Source organism: Psammomys obesus, unplaced genomic scaffold (assembly GCF_907164565.1).
Source record: "Psammomys obesus unplaced genomic scaffold, mPsaObe1.curated_primary_1811, whole genome shotgun sequence".
NCBI classification, from domain to species: domain Eukaryota; kingdom Metazoa; phylum Chordata; class Mammalia; order Rodentia; family Muridae; genus Psammomys; species Psammomys obesus.
Genome location: NW_026585895.1, coordinates 8,318,235 through 8,340,427, shown reverse-complemented (window position 1 = coordinate 8,340,427; position 22,193 = coordinate 8,318,235). Strand labels below are relative to the sequence as shown.

Below are 22,193 nucleotides of genomic sequence, written 5' to 3'. Positions count from 1 at the left end.
TTTGAAGTGGATGACGCCACTTCTGGGCCATAGGAAGACACACACCTTTGATCTGGGTCTTGGGGAGGGGAGACACATGCCTTTAATTCAGATCGTGAGTGGGGAGACACACCTTTAATGTGGGCCCCACCTTCTGCTAGAAGTTTCTGTAAGGGCTTAGGAGAAGGAAGCGCTCGCTCTTGGCCTGCTTGTCCTCCTCGCCTTGCTGGCACATTTGTTCCATCCCTGGCATTGGCGCTTCCTTCTCGGATTCCAGTGTGTACAGGAGACCAGCTGAGACACCCAGTCTTGTGGGACTGAGCAAATGCTAGATTTTTGGACATCCCCTTCACAGTTAGCCATTGTTGGAGTAGCTGGACTGCAGCTTGTATGTAGGTCATTCCAGTAAATTCATATATATATATATATTTATATATATGACAGAAAGAGCTTCATTCCATAAGCTCTGTGACTCTAGAGAATCCCAACTAATACAACCATGTTGTCATCCATTGCAGGACTTCCTCTCTCTTTAAGTAGTATCCCCTTCTGTGAACACCCCATACTTTATCTAGTCCCTGTTGGATGTTGAGGCTGTTTGTAATACTGAGTGTACTGTATGTGTTACAACCTTCACTTCGTTTTGTCACTTGCCTGGAGATGGGATTAGTCACATGGTGACTGTGTGGAAACATTCAAGGAATAGATGATCCACTTAATTCCTACAGCAGCCACAGCATTTTTTTAAAATTTCTGTCAGTAGTGTGTGAGGGCTACTTGAGAGACATTTTCAACTTTAGTGGACCCGCCAGCACCCCTCAGCTGCATGTACAGAGTGGTTATTTTGACAGAAAACTCCTCCAGAAAATAGGACACCATCAAGGTCAAATGCTGCCTGAAGAAGAGTGTATACAAACTGGACAAGAATTTAAGAACGGTAAGGTCATAGAGTAGAGGCTAAAGTTTTTGTTTTCTGTTGTTCTTGCTTGTTAGCTTCATCAGAAACTATTTCTCAGGGTTGTTTTTCCTTTTTCACATGCCAGCGAAGGTCAAAACCCAGTGATGAGTCTTTCAGGGGTCCTCTGTGGTAGGCTCCTGTCCTGTTCCCTATTTTCTTCCTCTTCCACTGTCTATCCTGTTTCCCTTTCTGAATGAGGATTGAGCATCTCACCCAGGGTCCTCCTTCTTGCTTAGCTTCTTTAGGTGTACAGATTTTAGTATGTTTATCCTATGTTATATATCTAATATCCTTCTGAACTATGAGCCCACAATAAATTCATTCTTCTATAAAAATAAAACAAACAAAAACAGTGATGAATGAAAAGTGACAGACCAGTCTTTAAAAATGAGTGCTAGCAAAGTGACCAGGGGATGGTAAGAAAGTGGCCCAAGTCAGGAGGGCCCGTGGCCCATGTACCCATCTGAGGCATTGTCCCATGCTCCCTTTAAGTTAAATACTACACAGCCTCTGTCCCCAAGGTTCTCTCAGCTGTAACAGATAACAGTTCTTTCAAAATGGAGACTTTCTATGGTGGCTGTAATAGCAAACGGATGGAAACCCAACTGAGGGTTGCCTTTATAAGCTTCCCAGGCCCCATTTTCCTCATCTGTACAGAGTAAAAGTGCAGTGTTCCTGTAGATGGGAAGTCCGGAGCAGGCTCAGCTCACGCAGGCTCAGAGCCAGCCGCCTTCACCACCTTTCCCTTGACATGACAGAGAAAGCTAATGGAGGGCATGCTCTTCTCTTTTTAGGATGCTCACCTTAAATAATTTTTCATTATTCAGTTGTTTTCCTTATTCAAGCATGGGATCAGAGTGTGTTTTGTTATTTTGTTGGTGGTGGTAGTTTTTTCGTTTTTGTTTGTTTGTTTTGTTTTTTGAGACAGAGTTTCTCTGTGTAGTCTTGGCTGTCCTGGAACTGTACACCAGTCTGGCCTCAAACTCACAGAAATCCTTTTACCCCTGCCTCCCAAGTACTGGGATCAAAGGCCCTCACCACCATGCCTGGCTTCTCTTACTGTTTTCACCGTGTAATTCTGGCTGGCCAGGAACTCGCTGTGTAAACTAGTCTGGCCTCAGACTCACAGCCATCTATCCGCGTTTGCCTCCCAAGTGCTGGGGTTAAAGGCGTGCAGGGGTGCATCGCCGCTCCTGCCTGTTTTCCTGTTTCTGTCGTGAGATAAGTTGTTCCCTTGCAGCCCAGCCTGGCCTCAAACCTGCAAACCCCCGAGTGCTGGGATTACTCTGGTGCGTAGCCTCCGCTAAAATTTTCTTTGTGTTGTTTTTTAACTCTTTGTTAGTTAACTGCAGTCTGGAAAAGGATGGCTGGCGGGAGGAGGTTTAGAGGCAGTTCAAGATAACAAGTCTTACTGCAATCTCTTTTTCTCACCCTAGCACTAACCAGGCCTGACCTGCTTAACTTCTCAGATCAGAGGAGACTGGGCATGGTCAGGGTGGTGTGGTCATAGGACCTCGATGTCCTTCTGACAGTTACTGAATTGTCACAAATTTCATCTCAGGTAGAAAAGTTAGGTTGGAAAGAAAGTGTAGTTATTAAATGGAGGGGCGTAGGTCCCGGTTAGTAATGCATTCGTTCAGACGACAGTTTTCGGATAAAGACAGCAACACTGTAATTTCACAGAGGTCTGTTCTTAGGAAATGACAGATTTAAGGTAATGTTCAGAGACGTCCACATGAGTAATCACAAATAAGGAACTAAAACGATGACGGTGTAAATCACTGAGGAAGATTTGCAGTGCCTGGAAGAACCAGAAGCAGTGTGGGGGCGGGGGGCACACAGACAGGCAGGAGGACCTGGCATTCTAGGCTAGCCTGGGCCTCCAAGTGAGACCCTATCTCAAAACCCAAAACCAAACCAGAGCAATGAAAACAAGAGGCACGGTGGGATCAGGGAAGGGGAAGCCTTTGTTGTGTGGCTTTTACTACAGGGAAGCCACAAGTAGAGTGGAATGAGGAATTCTTTTTCCTTATTGGGACAGATATGTTGTTTACCAAGATTTTATGAAACCTGTGTAGTGATTTTCCTACATGTGGCTAGAGTTATGGGAAAATATATAATCACGTTTCCTTTCATGTGTTGTTTTTTTTTTTTTTTTCAGGAAATCTTTTCTCTTAATTTTAATTTATTCATTTTACATCCTGATCGTAGCCCCCTCCCTCCTCTACTCCCAGTCTCATCTCCTGTTTCCCCTCCCTACTCCTCAGAGAACCTCCCCAGCATATCAGGTTGTTTCAGGACACAGCTGATCCTCTTCCCCTGTGGTCTGGCCAGGTAGTCCCACCTGGGGAAAGTGACTGAAAAGCAGGCAACAGAGCCCAAGTCAGAGTCAGCCCCTGCTCCCCTTACCTATGTGAGGACCGAATGAATCTGTGCAGGGGGACAGAAGCTGAAACTGACCAAGGAGGACTGCTCCTGATTGGCTTGCTTTCTGTGGTTTTGTTCTTATTAAACCCAGGGCCCCGCCCAGAGGTGGCCCCGCCCACAGAGGGCTAGCCCCTCCCACAATCACTGACGCACCCACGAAGGCAGCGCACACTCGTGCCCTTATTCACGATGAGTTTCCAAGTTTCTCTTGAGCTCATCCCATGTTACCACATCCAGTTAGAAACAAAGTGCGTCGAGAAATGTATACCGACCTCCGTGACCACTATTACCTCCCGCTTCATGGTTCTCTGCTTCACAGAAACGACATGAAACTCAAATACATTTTAACATGTTTGATTTATACTTCTCCGTACAACATATTTCTATGTTTTAAATTATTTAGAAAATTTAACTTTTCATTTAACATACAGTCTTTGTTTATGGGGCATTTAGTCCTGATTTTTGTCAAATACACAAATTTGTAAAATCAACCGTAGGGTAACTTTAAAAACTTGAATTCTCTAATTCTGAAGAAATGCCTTTTTCAAATGGAAATGCCTTTATTATTAGTGATCCCAAAGCTAATTTATACCCATAGTAAAAAGATCATAAATATATTTTTTAATTGGGTGGAGGGGCTTGCTTCTGTCTGTCTCTCTGTGTGACTGTGTGTTTGTCTTTTTGTAATTGCTTCATGACTTCCTTAGCAAAATAATTGAGTTACAGTTGTCCAAATCAAGCTCTCTGGAAAGGGCGAAGACCTTAGACACCACAAGCAACCTGTTGCTTATTTATGTCACTTCCTTTGGGAGTTGCCCCAGCCATTCTCTGTCTATATTGTTATCGTCTTTATCTTAATGATTTGCACGAATTTTTTCTTTTACTCATTTTTATTTTATGTGCATTGGTGCTTTGCCTACGTGTGTGTTTGTGTGAGGGCGTCAGATCTTGAAGTTACAGACCGTTGTGAGCTGCCATGTGGGTGCTGGGAATTGAACCTGTGTCCTCTGGAAGAGCAGTCAGTGCTCTTAACCACTGAGACATCTCTCCAGCCACAAAGTAATTGTTTTTGTTGTTGTTTTCTTTAATTGTTTGTTTTGTTTTGTCTCTGTGTAGCCCTGGCTGTCTTAGAACTCCCTGGGAAGACCAGGCTGGCCTTGAACTCAAGAGTTCTGCCTGCCTCTGTCTCTGGAGTGCTAGGATTAAAGTCGTGTGCTGCCCCCTGGTGCCCCTCCCCCCATCTCCACCTAAACTCCCAGGGAAGATTTACATATTAGGTGTATTACCATGTGGTCCACAAACTTCCCACGCTGAGTTCCGTTTAAGAGAGCACCCAAATGCAAAGCGCAGCCTCTCTCTGCTCCTCTTCTTTTCCCTCTGTTATCCTTTCACCACCTGCCAGATTTGGAAGCTGAGCCCTGAGAACATAGCTCAGAACAGAGCATGGTCTACCATTTTGCAAAGTCCATTCCCAGCGCCTGCACCTCACCAAAACTAAGGTGAAGGCTGGACACAGCCTGTGGCCGAGGTGCCCCGAAGTACATTCCTCATGTTCCTTGTGAGCACATGCCTGAGCTGTGCTCCCTGACAGTGGCAGCAAACATACCCGTGAGTAGATAGATGCACAATGGCTGTGTTCCTAGGCTGCAGCCAGGCGGGTGTCTGGCCTGCACCCCAGGCTAACCCAGTAGGTACATCTCTTCCAGCCTTACCTTTATCGTTCGCACAAGGGGGACTATGCAAGCTTTAGCTGGAGCTGAGGCAGTTAGCTGAATATTTGTACAGCACTGAGCACAGTGCTGAGCACGTGGAAGATAATGACCTTAGTACAATAACAGCTGCTTCTATATACGTACCTAAGAGAGATTAGATTGTTCCTGGACCCTACATAAGTTTGTGGCATTTTATGTCCTTCTGAATTGTCTTGTTTGGGGGAGCTTTTGCTTTTCTTTTGAGAGTGGGTCTAATTCCAGCCTAGGGTGCCCTGGAACTCATTGTATAGCTCAAGCTGGCCTCAAACTTAGAACGATCCCCCTGCCTCTTCAATATTTGGAGTACAGCTGTGAGTCACAGTGCCCTGCTTTGAGTTATGTCTTTTGAAAGTATTTCGCCCACTGGAACTACTGGGAATTGAACCTATGACCCCATGCATGCTAGACAAGAACAGTACCACTGAGCTACAGTCTCCGCCCTTGCACTAAATCTGTTACCCAGAAAATATGCCTTAATTTCCAGCATTCATGCTTTGAGTTTCTTTGTGTGTCAGTGGGTGGGTGTGTGCTGTGTGTGTGCCCGTGCAGGACATATGTTATTTTGAAACAGGTTCTCTCACTAACCCTAAAGCTCACAGTCACAACCTAGAGTTTGACACTAAGGCCAGCAAGCTCCTGCTCTCCACAGCCCCCGCCTCTGCAGGTGCAGGCACACCTGCCTTTTATGTGGGCAGCTCGGATGCCTGCACAGCAGAGTTTGGCACCCTGAGCAAGCCCTCAGCCCTGTTTGAGTATTTCAGATGGACGGTTACATCATGCTCTGGCTCACACTTTAAGGACAGTGTCGGTCAGGCAAAAACCAGGGTCTTGATGTCAGTAAAAATGCTTTTACTCTTTGCTGTTAGGCCCCAAGCTGGACTGATAGGTGTGTGGTGGGGGGAGGGGGGAGGTCGGTTGTTGTGTTTGTACAGAAATACCAGCAGCACATAAAGACACAGTCTTATATTTTCTAGGAGCCTCTAATATTGTGGATGAATTCTGAATGGATGGGATACTTTGAGTTCACTAGGATGGTTCTAGAATTTTTATTTTGACTTCTTGATCTTAGTTGTTATAAACTTAACAATGGTTCCTCAATTCTGTGTCTTTTATTTCTTGATATATTCATTTATTTTATCTGACTATATTTCCTCCTCTTTTCATTGGTTAGTCAGCACACTTTTTTAGAGAAGTAACTCGTAGATTTGTAGTTGAACTATTGAAAAAGATTCAGTTATATATTCATTCTCTAGGTGTCTCCTCCCATTTCATAGGTTTATAAACGCAGGCAGGGTGTTTGCTTGTACCCTTCCATGTGTAGACTGTGAAGGCTCAAGGCCATTCACCGAGAAGTCAGCCACCCTACAGACCCAGTTAGAGGAGACCAGAGGTGGAGGACAGGGCTGAGTGCTGTGGGGTTTGACGTTTGTCGGTTTCCCAATATTCTTTAAGACCATTTCATTTTTCTTCAGCCCAAGTCGTGCACTTTCAAATCCCTTTCTTGCTCCTACTCTATGATTAATTTTTAATTTATTGAATTGCTTCACACATTGAGATCTAAATTTGGTAATTTCGTTGGGCTCTTATTTTGAGTTATTTTTCTACTTAATTTTCCTGCTAACGTGTGATCAAATTTTTATTTGGAAGCATTTTGGATGTCATTCATCTTAGTCATTGCTCAGGACCATTTTTATCTGTAGGTTCAGCTAGTTGCCTCAGACATTAGCTCCTGTTCACCCTTCAGTTCCTTGATTTTTTTTTTCTGTTTGCAAGATGGTCTCTTCAATTTTGTCTCTCTCTTTCTCCCTCTCTTTCCTTCTTTTCTTTCTTTCTTTCTTTCTTTCTTTCTTTCTTTCTTTCTTTCTTTCTTTCTTTCTTTCTCAGGCATCCTCCTAACCTTTTTTTCATTCTGTATATTTCATTTTTTGGTAGCCTATTCTAACATCTTTTCTTTTCCTTTTGTTGAAAATAGATTTTTTTTCTCAGATAATATATAAACTGATTATGGTCCTCCCCCCCCACACACACACACACTCCCAGCTTCCATCCACCTCCCCTCCCATCTGAATCCTCTCCTTTTCTGTCTCTCATTAGAAAACAGACTTCTAAGAGATAATAAGAAAATATAATAAGATAAAACTTCTCCCCTGAAGAACCATGTTGCACTGTGTTAGGGTGACTTTAATTACAATTTCAGCAGTTTTGGTTCTGCTGTAGCCAAACAGAGCAATAGGAACACCCAACAATATGCTGTTTGAAATCAGCGGTCCATCACCCAAGCTTTTCATATTCCCTTGTTTTTAACAATGACTTACATTATATAACCTCTGCTCAGAATTCCTTCGTCTCTCCCATGGAACTGAGTTCATGTACCAGTCACCTGAGTGGGGCCATTTGACTTCCTTTGAACAGTGCGTTTGAGTGGAAGTGACTGTCACCAATATGCCACAGCTCTGAGAGCTAACGTGTGTTTCTGTCAGGGCTGTTTGCTTCTGTTGCTCTCAGTGTGGAGTACTGGGAATCTAGGCCCCTCTCTACCCCGCCTGAAGGATGTAGGGATCAGCAGGCAAGGAGCCCTCTGTAAGCCCCTAGGGCTTGGAGCTTATTCACACAGCATCACAGCTTCGCTCAGGCTAAACAGTCCTTGCTTTTCAAACGCTTTTCTGGTCACATATCATTTATGATGCTTGGAAACAGCAAGTTCTCGAAGTTTCTCCTAACTTGGCCCTTGGATCGTCAGTTGTATAAATCTGATTTGTATATTGCTCAGCGTAAATAAATGCAAATGTTGCAGCATTTCACAGTACTTAAGCTCCTACTTATGTGGGGGGAATGAGAGAAAAATGAGGTTTTCTGCTATCATATTGCTGTTATTTTCAGTTACAGTGTTTTTTTCTTGTTGATTATAGTAATTTTGTTGACTTTAAAATGTATAGTCTTGGGTTTCCAACACTGTTTAGGCAGTTTCTGAAAATGTGCTTCGCTGGAGATAAAATAAATCTTTCTTGGGTCACGGTAAATTCTACACTCTAAGAATAAAGAGTAGGTAGTTTCAAACTCTGAACAGAATTTAAATTCCTTTTGTAATGCATTAAAAATAGAGCAGGTAATCAAATGTTTGATTGATGCCTAGTGAGGATTTGATTTAAAAGTCCTTTGAGTTGATACTGGATACTTGAAATGCTTTTGTTGTGGGGCAGTTTCCACATAATTGAAACATTCCAAACATTCTGAAGAGAAGCTTCCTAAGATTCAGGAAGTAAATAAAACTTACAAGCCTTAGGAAGTTCCTGCAACCTCCAAGATTCACGAGGTCCGTCTTCCTCAAGCTTGTATCAGCAGAAACCTTTCTGGGGAAGACGAAATGCCAGCAGGCATAGGGTGCCAGAGGGATCTAGCTTTCATGAACTGTCAGCCATGGTAGTGAAAGACCCCAGCCTCACACTAAGTTAAACATGGCTAACGCCATTTTGTGAGACACCACTGTTTTATAAAACTCTGAAGGCCAGATGAGAAACTGGAAAATTACTGAGAAATCCTAGCTGTGTCACCCACTTGGGATATCTGTGGTCAGGCTGCCCCAGTCATACTAAAAACAGTTTGTGTTAATCACTCTCATAGATATCTGTGAGACTGTTTCAGCTAAGATAGGGAAAAACAAAATAACAGGTGGCGGGCCACGTCAAGGGGTCATCCTACCCCCCTTGACCACCCAGTTCCTAGAATCTTGGTGCCCCTGCCAAACTTTGACGCAAATTGTGGTCTCGTGTAAACGTACCAATCAGCCCCCTGTAACCATGCCCTCTCGCTTCTGTACCAGTGCTTCTGCCTCTAAAACCCTATAAAAACCCCAGCTTCCCATCTAGGGGGCGCGCAGGGTTCTCCCGAGTGACCTTGCTGCCCCGAGTACTCGTGAATCAAAATAAAAGCCTCTTGCTGTTTGCATCCGAATGGACTCGTTGTTCTTTGGGAGGGGGTCTCTCTGACGGAAGATACCCTCCGGGGATCTTTCAGTAGGATGGGCGTCTCAGTGATGCCATTGCTTTGGGTTGTCCATTGTCCAATATGTAACCCCTCACCCATACTCCTTTAAGTAACCCCAGTAAACTCAGCGGTTAACGAAGTTTAGCTAGTTCAAGTCATTGGTTTCTCATCTGGTTCAAATCGACCAGGAAAAGACACATGACACCTTTTGTTTAAAAGCAGAGATCCCAAATTTATAAATGATAACAGTAACCTCAAAATTGGATCTTGGTATGCATTTAGTTCTTCATCCACTTTTTTTTTTTTTTTTGGCAGCTGTTTAGTTGGAGAGAGAGAAAGGAGAAAGGGAAAGAAAAAGGAGGAAACAGGAGCAAGTAGGGAGGGAAGAATGGAGAGTGTATATCAGAGACTTAGCAGAGGCCCTGAAACTTGGATTGAATTTACTTCTGAGTGGATAATGGTTTAATAAGTTGGGCATTCCAGCCCCATCCCCTGGGGGCACTTGAACACATTACAAAGCTGCCATAGTTTTGGCTCAAGTATCAGCATCTACTTGTAAAACATCATGGACCAGAAAACAATACACTTTGAGTCAAGGATCTTAATAGTGTTCCTGCTTGCGGGCACCAAGGATCCGATCAGCTTCAGAATCCCTGCTCACCTTTATCAGCTCAACTTCTTTGAGCAGATTCAGTGATCCTAGTGTCGGGTGCTAGCTTATTTAACTGCCTTTATCCAGTCGGAGATGAAACATTACTGCCTTTGGCTCTTTGAATGTATGGTTTATGAAGGCTTTAGGATCTAGTCTCACAGCTTGGATGCTAAACAGTTTTTTTTTTTTTTTAAGATTTTTTAAAAATTTATTTTTATGTATATGGATGGATGTTTTACCGGCACGTGTCTCTGTGTATCTTTGCATACCTGAAGCAGCCCTTGCAGGTCAGAAGAGAGACCTGGATCCCCTGAAACCGGAGCTATAGGATGTAAGCCACCATGTGGGTGCTGGAAATGTACGTGGGGTCCCTGGGAGAACAGCTCGAGCTTTTAACTGCTGAGGCATTGCTCTAAATAGCTCAACTAAGCAGTTTTTATCTTTACTGTAGTGGCAGGAATTTTTAAATTCCAGGAAAGGATTACAAGTCCCAGTCATTAGAATATCCAGGTTTAAAAGTTAGTAAAAATTCTCCTAATTATTGGGATTGTTCTTCTTAAATTAATAACTAATTTTTGGTGTTCAGATTGAACCCAGAACCTTGACAAGTGCCTGACCAATGAGCTGCTGTCTTAATTATTGTCTGTAACCAGGTGATCATTAAAATCCTAATGGATGTATTCAAGTTCACACAACTTGTTAGCATAATATTAGAAATTCCAAAAATATCACTATAGGCTTCTGTAAAACTTCCGTATACACACAGAAACTTTCAGAATCCATATGTGAATCGTTCTATAGTTTTGTATCCTCATCGTAACTTATGTCTCCAACCTAGAGGTCTCTGAGCCCCAAGCCTTCACCTCTAACTTTGTGTTCCTCCCTGTGTTGATGCAAATTAATTTCCCTCTAAATATAATGATTTCTGTTTCTTTTTTAAATCACATGAGACTTTCTGGTTTATTTGTTTGTTTGTTTGTTTGTTTTTAGGTGGTTTGGACAAGTCGTCAGTCGTGGCCTGTGCTTTCCTAGTCCAGTCTGGTTCGTGTGAGATGGACTAAAGCCGAAAGCCATCTGGTTCTTTGTCTGGGAATTGGAGAGAGGATTGGGATGGTCTCTCGTGCCCATCCCTAGGCTAACTGCAGTGATGAGTTCAGACGAGAAGGGCATATCCCCTGCTCATAAAACATCCACTCCGACCCACAGAAGTGCCTCCTCTTCAACGTCCTCTCAGAGGGAAAGCAGGCAGGTAGGAGATTTTCAATGCTTTTTTTTTTTTTTAATCATTTTCTGTCAATAGAACCCTAATTGGACAGCGTTGGGTTGCTGAATCTGAAAGTCTGTTGTGAAGTCCTTTATGTCACAGGTCACACCCTTATTTTGTGCTTGAGAGGGAGAAGCTGTTACATTGGTGTCTGTTTTTGTTTTTGTTGGGGGGGGGGGGCGAAAGCTTTCAGAGTACAGACCACAGCAAGGAGCAGGGTTTCTCTGGGAAGCCTAGTGACCTTCTCAGCATGGACACTTGGCTGTGGAGCCAGCATCAAGACTTGGGTGTTCACGTCCCTTTTCTTCAGGTGCAAAAGAGCCCAGGAACCTTCAGGAGACTTTCTGCAAGACTGACAGGGCTCTGCAAGCCCTAACCTCTGCGAGGTCCCATGGAATCTAGTCACTGTCAGACTCCCTAGTTGGGAAGCAAATGAAACTGTAGTGTCTGGGAACCGTGAGCAGCGAGGGCTGAACAGCTGTCAAAGGCAGCAGAGGAAGTAAAGGGTCAGAGCTTATTTCTGGTGGGGTACAGCTGTTGTCTCACTTGATCCACTTCTGTGAAGTTCTTTCCCTTTACAGTTACCACACTCATGTTTTGGGGGCCGCTCTGTGTGGGGGATTCATCATCTAAGTGCTGGCCATTGACAGAACAGCGGTATCTCAGCCAGCACAGATACAAATAACCGTTTCCTATTACAATGTGTCTTAAGATAGTAATTTGTGGAAAGTTACAAGCCCGATGTCCACCTCTTATGGGAATTTTCCTCTGTGTGAGTTTTACTTAGCAAACGATCTTGCAGGATTCTTCGCTTCTCTGCTCCACTCCCATTTTAGATGTTCAGAGCGTATTACCTAATTTAAGGAAATGTATGTATCGGTTATGTTTTCCTTTCCTTTCCTTTTTTGCTTTCTTGATACAGTAGCTCACATTTCTGGCTTTGTTGGAACTACTATGCAGCCCAGTCTGGTCTCAAACTTTGAGTAGTTCTCCCGTGCCAGTCGCCAGGGCTACAGTTATAGGTGTTAGCCATGGTGCCAGGCTGTGCATCAGTTATGAATAACTCATTGTACACGCATTTTAAGTGGACAGCTCAGATATGGATTCACAGCAGTGGTAATGCTGTGGGTGCTTTTGAGAGAACCCCCAACCTCAAGCTCTCCCAGCACCACCACCCCCCTGCTGCTGCAAGAAATTCTAGGACAGTCTGTGCAAACTGGTGGTTTCTAAGTTTATTTTTTTCCCAGACCCTAGTACAGATATTTCTACTACAGGGTCTTGAGAGGTTCTTAATGCTGGTGCCTTTTGTTACAGTATTCAAAAGGATCCTCATAGACTGTCTTAGATGCACTCTGTCATTAACTAACTCAATCTGTGATTATCTTCTGTTGTAAAACTTAGTGCAGTGTACTTGTAGGTTCTCATAGACTCAGCGTACTGTGAACGAAAACACACGGTGTTAAATTATGACTGCATGCTGAGGTGCCCTCCAATCTGGCAAGTCTGCCCTTTGCCTTCCTCTCTTCTTTCCTGTTAAGGGTTCTCTACTTTTTTCTCTTGCTCTGAGCATTTGAATTGAGAGATAGTAAGTCCCATGGCCTTCCTGGTTGCTAAGAAGCAGGAAGGGATTGACACAGGTCACCCCGGAGACCTGTGGTAAATAAAAAGAAGACGGATGATGGCTATAGAAACAGCTGTCATGCTTTGTTGATCTCCAGGCCTCACGTGCAAATGACAGGGACACCGGAGGCCTTGGCCTGCCACAGGGAACCTGAAGGTAGAGTGGATGGCTCCTGACCGGCTTGTGAGTGGAAAGTCCCGTGTTGGGGAGAAGGTGTATTAATTGATCATGAATTTCACACAGTAGACATCATGCAAATAACTGGGTTTTGTTTGTTTGGGGACAGGGTCTAGCGCACAGCTTTAATCTTGGCACTTGGCAAGATGAGACAGGCAGATCTCTGAGTTCAAGACCAGTCTTACGTACATACTGAGCTCTAGGCTACCCAACGCTTACGTGTCTATTAATTTTTAAGGAGGCAGTTTTACTTTTTTTCCTGTATATCTCAGCAAGAGGTAACACTCCCAAATACTTTTTCCTCTGCTTGCTTCCTGGCTGCTCTTTTGTATGTGTCCGTCTTTCTCAAACAGGACAATAACAAGAAAGTCAGATCCATTTTCCCCCTCCCTTCATTCACTACCTAAAACTCAGAATGAATGTAGAGAACTTGGAACTTTGGCATATGCTGTGATGTGGCGTAGTACTTTCTGTACGCATCTATGTAGTGCAGGGACACAGAGAAAGGGTGGTAAATTAATCTTCGTTGACTCTTCTTTTCCTCCTGATGTGACAGACATCTGTGCAAATACCGCTGTGTCTCACAGTTCAGCTCTGTTTTCCTCCTAGTCACCTAAGTGAAAGATACAGCACACATCAGAGAATGCAGTAGTATTCCAGCACATTTATTTACCTGCTGTTCACGGTGGAAATTGTTCTCGGTGAAAACTGCTGATGAGCTGATGAAACGTTTCTGCTTGGATGTCCCACTCTGACTGTGACATAAACTAACACGTGTAAACCAGTTTCTTACCATAGGACCATCATCAGTGACACAGATCTATTCTGTGATTTCCCCTTGGTTTCACCCATAACCCAAAGATTAACTCTGTTACAGATCATATTCTTCTACCAGAATATCATTTCCTTCAGCTTCCACTTTCCTCCGCAAAGACCTTCGTAACCTTTCCCTGGGTCCTCCGGGTGTCTCCTGCCTCACCAGCACCTAAAATAACACAATTAACTGTGTGTGTGTGAGAGAGAGAGGGAGGGGGGGGAGAGAGAGAGAGAGCGAGAGCTGCCTCCCAAGCTTCACTAAATAGGCATTCCAAACAGGGTAACAGGGGAGTTGATTAGACAGCTAAGGCTTTCTCATAAGCCAGCTTTCCCCAAATAAAGCTTGTGCCTTGAGGTGTGTGGAAATAAGTTTTCTTATTAAGTAAACCGGGAGAGTAGCCAGATGCAGTAGCTCACGCCTATAATCTCAGCACTCAGGGAGGCAGAGGCAGGTGGATCTCTGTGAGTTCGAGGTCAGCCTGGTCTACAAAGCCAGGACAGCAAAGGTTTCACAGAGAAACCCTGTCTCTAAAAAAACAAAAAAACAAAAAAAACAAAAAAACAAAAAACAGAACAAAAAAGTAACCTGAGAGGGGTGCTAAATTTCTTTGGTGCTACGTATCAGTGAATTAAGATTACTGCTAAATTCTGAAATAAAACCTCTAGTTAATCAAACACTTCTGGAATTTAGTAGGTCCTGCAACTTGTTTTTCTAATATTTGACTATTAAAAATCTAGATTGTTTTTTTTTTATTTTTTTATAAACTGAATGACATAGGGACGCTGTGCCCGTATCCTAAACGGTGGCTCTTCTAGTTTAGATGAGGGCATATCCTACCTGGCGAGCCACAGCCCTTATCTGTCAGTTATTTCAGTATTTATTTATATGGCCTGTTGGCTCCTGGAAGATCTGAATTTGTAAACTTTGACCCCGATGTCAGTAAGCCTGTTGCAGTAATATTTAACTTACCCAGGGAGGTCCACTTTAGTGCTACAATGAACCTTAAGGTGTTCCCAAATAAAATTTATCATTATCCTCTCAGAGCTGCTTCTCTCCAGTTTCCCTCTCAGTGAACAACAATTCTCATTTCGATGCATTTATCCTGAGATTCTTGGGAATGTCCTCAGCTACTCTTTGCCTCACATTCTGCTTCTGAGCAGCAGAGCCTGCGGTAGGTTTTCCTTCACCCAGAATCTGATGGCAGCTTTTTGCCTCCTCCCCATCCCATTCTGGTCTGAGCTGCCCTGGTTTCTCATCTGGAAAGCTGCCATCATTTTCTGCTTGGTCTTTCTGTTTCTACGCTCACCCATCATACATGGCATTCTTAACAAGACGATCAGAGTGTTCCCTTCCAAACCCAAGGCAGACTGAAGTCAGGAAATCTATATGGCACCGAGTTGCTGAGCATTGACTGTGAGGCCACTTAGAATCTGGGTCTGCCTAAGTCTGTGACATCTTTTCTCACCACATCGCCATTCTTTTGGTTCTCTACAGTATATTCCTGAGACATACCAAGCGTGTTCTTATGCCCAGATTATTGTATTTCACCTCCTTAGTCTAACTAAGTACCTGCCTCCTCACACAGTTGATTCATTTTTTAGCCCTGTATTCCATCCTTTCTACATGTCCTTGCACTCACTGTCCATAGAGCTGGTTATTTTTCTCAAAACATGAATCACCACTTGGTGGTTTAGATGTTGTTTATCTATCTATTTGCATTTGTGTCCTTTGGTTCCGTTCTCTACAACGGCAGTATAAGTCCCATGAGCACCAAGATTTCATCCATTCAGCAATGTCTCCCTGGTACCTTGTATGTTCTTGTGAATGTGCTGCCTTTTCAGCGTATTTGAGTGAAGACGAGAGAAGGTAATGCAGACTCCAGAGGCTTGTGTAACTGTAGGGAAATAGTGATGACACTGAGATGGTGACGAGGAGAGAAAATATAGTTGAAAGTGTCGAGAAGCGCAGGGCTTGTGGGAGAAGGCTAGTCCGAGCATGGACAGGGGGAGCACAGAGAAGCAGGTTCTCCTGTTTGCAGCCTGCCCACCCTTAGCCCCACCCACCAACGCCATGGATGTGGGCGGGGCGAGTGGTGAAGGTCTGTGAAGGAAGTGTCCCGGACAAGTTAGGAACATTTTGCACAGATGTTCAGAATTAGCAGTAGGAATGAGAGGGTGCTATTTGCAGTCAGATTCACCGTTCCCAGTCAATCCTCTACTCATTTTATGTTGGATTTCTATAACAATTTCACTAAATTTATGACCCTCCAACTGCATTGTACTTGTTTTCTTTCTTCCTGTCTTTCCCCTCGCTTCTCCTTCCCTTTCTCTTCCTTTTCCCCTCCCTTTCTTTCCTTCCCTTTTTGTTTTATATATATATATATAATATATATATATAATATATATATATATATATATATTATATATATATATCATGGCGGAGACTGTCTTGCAAGGACAACTTGCGCAGCTCTTGGAGCAGGCTCAAGAATGTGCCCTGTTTGGTGCCAGTGCGTATATTCATTTGTACTCTGATGAAGACACATCAGAAAATCAGACATCACGGCTGTAAGGACACAGGGTCAGGGTGCGCCATTCCCACTAACGTCTCCTGTGACTGAACTGCCACAGCCCCAGACTAGATCTTGTCAGTTTGTACGAGAATCAATCGTTGCTGTTTGGTGGGGAAAAAAAAAAAATCAAAGAAAAAATGGCTAAAACTCTGTATAATAATACAAAATTAGCTGAAGCTTGGAGATCATCAATGAGGGGAAATGTAAATAAGTTATAGGTTAGTAGCTGGTCCTCCTTCCAGTTCTCACCGTTTGTATTCAGTATCATGATCAGTCCTTAACAGTTGTAGATTTCTGTTACATGAGGTAATACTCGTCTGTGTGTGTGTGTGTGGTGTGTGCGTCCACGCATGCCCTCATGATGTATGTGTATAGATATTTGTATGACGAGGTTTTCAGGCGAGTGCGCATGAGGACTTGCAGGTACAGGGACACGTGTGTGCGTGCTAACGGAGGTCAGCGGGACTGCATGCTGGTATAGCCGGCTTGACGGTGAAACTCTGGTCTGTAGCCGAGTCAGCACCTGCTGTCTGCGTGAACAGACTCCTCGGACCTAAATGTCTACACCCGGTCGGTGCGTTAGCTTTTCATAACAGGTTTTCTTCTTGGACAGACAGAGTGATAGGAACACCTTCCAGCTTATCTATGACTGGACTAGAATATATCTATCTCTTCTGAGTAGGTCCCCAGAGCATCTCCAGTGAGACAGCCGAGTCTCTTCTTGGAAGCTTAGGATGCCTCTTTTAGGACTATGGATCCTGTTTCCATCTTTGGGTTGTAATATAATATAATATAATGTAAATATAATGTTATCTCAAGTTTTAAAAAGTTCTTATTTAAAAAAATTAACGTTTGTGTTTGTGGGCGTGGGTGCATGTGGAGGCCAGACATCCACCTCAGGTGTTTCCCCCCCCCCCCCCCGGGAGCCAAGCATCTTGACTCTTGAGCCAGGCTCTCTCACTGGACCCCGGGCTTTCTGGTTAGGCTGGATGGATGGCCAGTGGGCCCCTGGGACCTCCCTGTGTCGGCCTTCCCCGTACTGAGATTACAAGTGAGCATCACCCTGCCCAGCTTTTTACAGGCGGGGGGGGGGGGGCGTTGGGGGTCAACGCAGGTCATCATGCTTGTGCACCAAATGCTTTACCAAGTGAGCCGCCTCCAGCCCCAGATGCTGTGTTTGAGAGGAACAGCTGTAAGTGTGCCCACTTTCACTCCTAACCTGCAGTCTAAGCCACCCAGAGTCTTATCCATGGGGAGCAGTACATCGTGAATTCTCCCATCTCTGTGGCATGCAGTGGACCTGCAGTCGTGCAGGCTGACCCGGAAGCCCACCATCGGGGGTAGAAAGAGCACAAACCTGATGTGAAAATCTGCCCTGTCTCTCGAGGGTGACATTAAAGACTAGATCTTTAGTGTTACGTGTTAATATACTCTTGACCTTTCTTTCTATTTAAATTTAGCCTTTTGGGGACCCCACGTGTTATATGGAGTTCATGTTTCAGGATTGAGGACCAGTATCAGTAAGGAAGTAACATTTCTGTCTATAGTAGCCACACTACCTGAATGTGCTGGAGACACCCCATCTGATCTTGGACGTTAAGATGGGTTGGGCCTGGTTAGTATTCGGTTGGGGGAAAAAAATATTTCCTTTGTGTCAGTTCATGCCGTTTTGATTTAAATGCCTTTTGCAAATTGGATATTCTGGAAAGCCTAAATGTTAGGCAGAGTTTAAGTAGATAGAACACTACCAGCAATAGCCAGTACTTCAGGAGCACCACAGAAGGTTGGCCGGGAGTTCATTTAGTTCTCTTTTCCAGAAAACTAAAATAGGCCTAAGGTAGTAAAATATCTTGCCCACAGCTAGTGAGTGATGAAAATGGTTTGCTCTCTGAATGGCTGTTTCTGGAGGCCCTATCCTGGCTACCTCACTGTGTGGTCTATTTATTGCAAAGCCAGTCAGGCTAGATGTCCAAGGGAAAGGCCTTCTGGGTACTGAGCAGAGCAATCTGTATTTGACAGTCACTTCTGGGTCAGTATTGTCCCTTCATGTTTTCCCCTGAACATCAGTGGTGCTGTTCATTCCCACGTTGCCCAGGAAACTATAAACTCAATGGTTTCCAAAACAATATTCATTTTGTCATGGAGTATAGCGGAATGCCGAGTTCCTTGCTAAATTGTCTGTATCTTTTTGCGTCTATTGGCTTTGGCTTAATGCAGAGTTTTGATCATTTGTTTGCTGCAAACTGCAATTAGCCTCTTTTTTTTTTTTTATTACAAGTAATGAGCAGCACCCCCAGCTTTCTCGTTGTCCCCACCACTGTCATTTGCTGTGTACAGCACACATTCAGTGCATGTGACATGTGTGAAACAGAGACGGTTGGGAAGAAGCCTGACACCTGGCACGCAGCCACTCGTCACCCACAAATGATTCAGAAATCATGGTTACGGGGGGGGGGGGGGCAGCCGCTGCTGTTCCTGGCATGCCTGCAGGGCCCCGCTGGTACCCTGGGCCCGTCTTCGCCTGCTTCCATGTGCCCCGAGCTCACTGGTTTCAAATAGCATTTTTACAGCAGCAAATCCTCCTGCCAGATTCAAGCTTAACATGGCTCGTTAGACTCTTAGGCAGAGCATCAAATAGATGGCGTTAGCGGGTCCCAGAGGGCCCCTCGCTCTGTAGACGGTTGAAAAGGCTTAGCAGTCCGTCTTTCCCTGGAGTCTGTAACTGGGGTTTGGGAGTCAGAATATACTCTGAGGTATTTTTTTTTTTTTTTTAGGACTATCAGATATCACGTGGAAGTACCTTAAGTCTATGAAACTGCCTTATTTTGTTTAAGGAACAAGTGTATAGCTTTTACCTCCTTATCCCACTCCCCACTGTACCTGTCAAACTACACGTTTCAAATACCTTGCAACTACGCCCCCAGCCCCATGCATGCAATCTAGTTTATATTCCAAGCGCCAAACTTCTTCACCTTGAATCCCAACTACAAACTGATTTTGTAACAGCAGCCACAGCCGGCACAGGTGAGGTTTGTGGACTCTGCTGCCAGGCTTGTGCAGTGACTCTATGGTTTTAGGACCTTACAATGTTTATAGAAAACCTTTGATAAGGTCATAGTGTAGGATCATTAATTTAGCTTCTACACAATATATTCCAAAGAAATAACAGAAGTTACATAGGAGGGTAACCACATAGGAAATTACCAAAGATTATGTAGTATTTTTTAATTTAATATACATGTTTACTAGTATGATTATATATATATGTTTGGTATACATATTCTGCACAAAATGTTTAAAAATATTTTCTATCAGTGAAAGATTGGAAACTACCTAGTGTTCATAAATATGGATGCATTTCATAGCATCCAGTGAGCGCATGCACAGGTATTTAAATTTTTTTGAAGATTATTTAATGCTGGGGGAAAGTTAACAGAAAAAAGAGCAAGTTATTAAACTGAAATACAGTACAATTCTAATTTTTATTTTAATAATTGTTTGTGCATTGAAAAATAAAATATGCCAAAACAGTTGAAAGAATCATTGCTTAACATGGATGTTTTGCAATTCTGTTTTCCTTTTTTTTTTTTTTTTTTTAACAATAAGTATATAAAGCGTTTTGGAGATTGTGAGTTTGTCTTTGAACCACTATTGGGAATATTAGAACTATCATTAAACTGTCAGCTTTTTAGTAATCATGATGTATAAGCCTTGGCACCATAAGTTTAAACCTAAAGTTAAATGAAGATGGAAGACACAGCCTGTGGAAAATAGGGGCAGTTTTCTCAACACTCTGCAGCAGGAGCTGGGCCAGCTCTGTCCTCTTTATTACCTGCATTTTATCTCTGGGCCATGTAATCATGCCTGAGCCGGAAGCAAGACATTACCTGTGTTATTATAAATGTTTGCTCTTTCTTAAGAAAATATTTATCAAACCCATAGATACATCATAGATACACACAGACTGACATCATCCAATTGTGCCTATAATGTACATGTATAGACCTTAAAAGATATCTTTTTTCCTTATGTAGCAAAAATGTGAGTGATTATCATACTGAAAACCTGTTTGAATTGTGAGTAACTGTGACAGTTTAAGTTTATAGATTAACTCTGGTGTCCTTTTTAAGCCACAAAGGACTGTTGGCCCTAGTTTCTTCTTCTGTTACGGCACAGTCTCCTGTTGTCCAGGCCGGCCTGCACGTTGCTATGTAGCCATGTAGCTATGCAGTTATGTAGCGTCTGTAAACGTTTAGAACACAGTCAAGTAATGAATCTGAGCAGTATGTTCAGTTCTGTGTTTTCACATGACTCTTTCACAGGGGTCGCCGAAGGCCATCTAAAAGCACACATATTTACATCACAATTCATAGCAGTAGCAAAATTACAGTTTTGAAATAGCAACAAAAATAAGTTTATGGTTGGGCAGGTCAGCAGAGCATGAGGAGCTGTATTCAAGGGTCATAGCATTAGGAAGGTTGTGAACCGTTGCTCTGCCTGTGTTATTGCAAAGAAAAGTGTTCCTTGGAGGAGATGCTCAAGATGGCAGCAGGCAAGTACTTGAGCCGCCTCCACTCCAGGCATGGGTGTCTGCATCGTCCACACTGCACTGCAGCTGTTGGCCTCCCGTGTGAATGTGTGCGGCATTCGCCTCCGTGCCTGTCGGCAGCTTGCATGGTAGAACGTGATGCCCTGGTCCTGCCACAGTCCTGACTAGGGTTACTGGGTAACCAATAAGATGGCACGGTTGCGGGCATCCCTCTGTTTCCGGGGAAATGCGGGAGCTTCCTGATTGATTGTGTGATGTTTGTTGTAGCCGTCTCTGTGCAGCCCTTTGTATACACTAAGTGCCAACTCTATGTCCTACAAGAGCGGTACTGTCTCCATGAGGCCGAGCCTGGTTAGTGACTTGCCTGGCACGTGGTTACCTGAATGAGAGTGGTATCCTCACCTAAAAATGTTCCATCGTTTGCGCTGTGTCATATGCTTCAGTCCCAGAGCTAAAGCCGGCTGACTCTTCATTTCTCAAAATTAGAAACTGGAAATGACTCGACCTCAAGGTTAATTTCAGGGCTGGCCGGGAAATTAACCTTGAAGTTGTATGCTGTTTCAGGTTCTTTAACCTTTCTCTTTTCATCTTACTTGCATCCTCCGTGGAACCCGTGAAAGGTTGTGGTGGAGGGGGCCTTGCTGTGTGTGTCTGTGGGGGCGGGGTTATGTCTTTGAAATTGGGGTAACTTACGTCATCTGGCGTTAGCCTTAACGTCAGGAGAAGATAGTATCTAAAAGCTTGGGCCCCTGAATCAATCTCAATTGGCATTCCAAGCCAGCGTTTACTGAGTGCGCTTCTGGCTCTCTGTCCTCCCGATTCAATTAGTCATAAAATAAGTTCATCAGTGTACACAGGCTTGAGGAGATGTAATGAAATAATCCATGGAAAGACGGGGGATGGCGGTGTGGGAGGCGCTGTGGGGATTCACTTCTGGTTGGCAGTAGCAAAACCTGATTTGGTTATTAATATCACTGGTATACTGTGCGTGCTAAAATACACTACATCTACAAGAGAGCCAAGGTCTGGGAGCCAGAAGAATAATGAAAACTCTTTTGAAATTTCTAACTTATTTGGATGCTTTCCTTTGAAAACACTTTGTATAATTTGTAAATATAAATTTATCTTAGAGGGAGGGAGGAGCTGGGAATCCCAGTGCGAGGACCTGAGTCCTGGCCCCAGCATGCGCACAGAAGGCTGGGTAGGTGTGCTTGTGTGTGCTTAGATTTAAGGAAAGGGAGATTCCTGGGGCTGGCTGGCCATCCAGCCTCGCCTGCTTCGTGTTGCAAGTTACTGTGAGACCTTGCCTCAAAAAACAGGATTGGCATTCTGAGGAATTATGCTGAGGTTGACCTCTGTCTTCCACAGCCAGACATACCACATTTGAAGGCACCAACACACACACACACACACACACACACACACACACACACACACACACA

At 43.8% G+C, this 22,193-nt stretch overlaps 1 protein-coding gene across 5 annotated transcripts in view; it reads left to right on the top strand.

Moving 5' to 3' along the window:
- The window catches only part of Osbpl6 (oxysterol binding protein like 6), a 162,331-nt gene that overhangs the window by 87,310 nt on the left and 52,828 nt on the right, over positions 1-22,193 (top strand). For all 5 annotated transcript variants that reach the window (XM_055600063.1, XM_055600062.1, XM_055600059.1 and 2 more), the window contains one exon: positions 10,742-11,000. In XM_055600063.1, coding sequence (XP_055456038.1) covers positions 10,899-11,000 — 102 coding nt within the window. In that variant the 5' untranslated portion in view covers positions 10,742-10,898. The remainder of the gene's footprint in view (positions 1-10,741; positions 11,001-22,193) is intronic.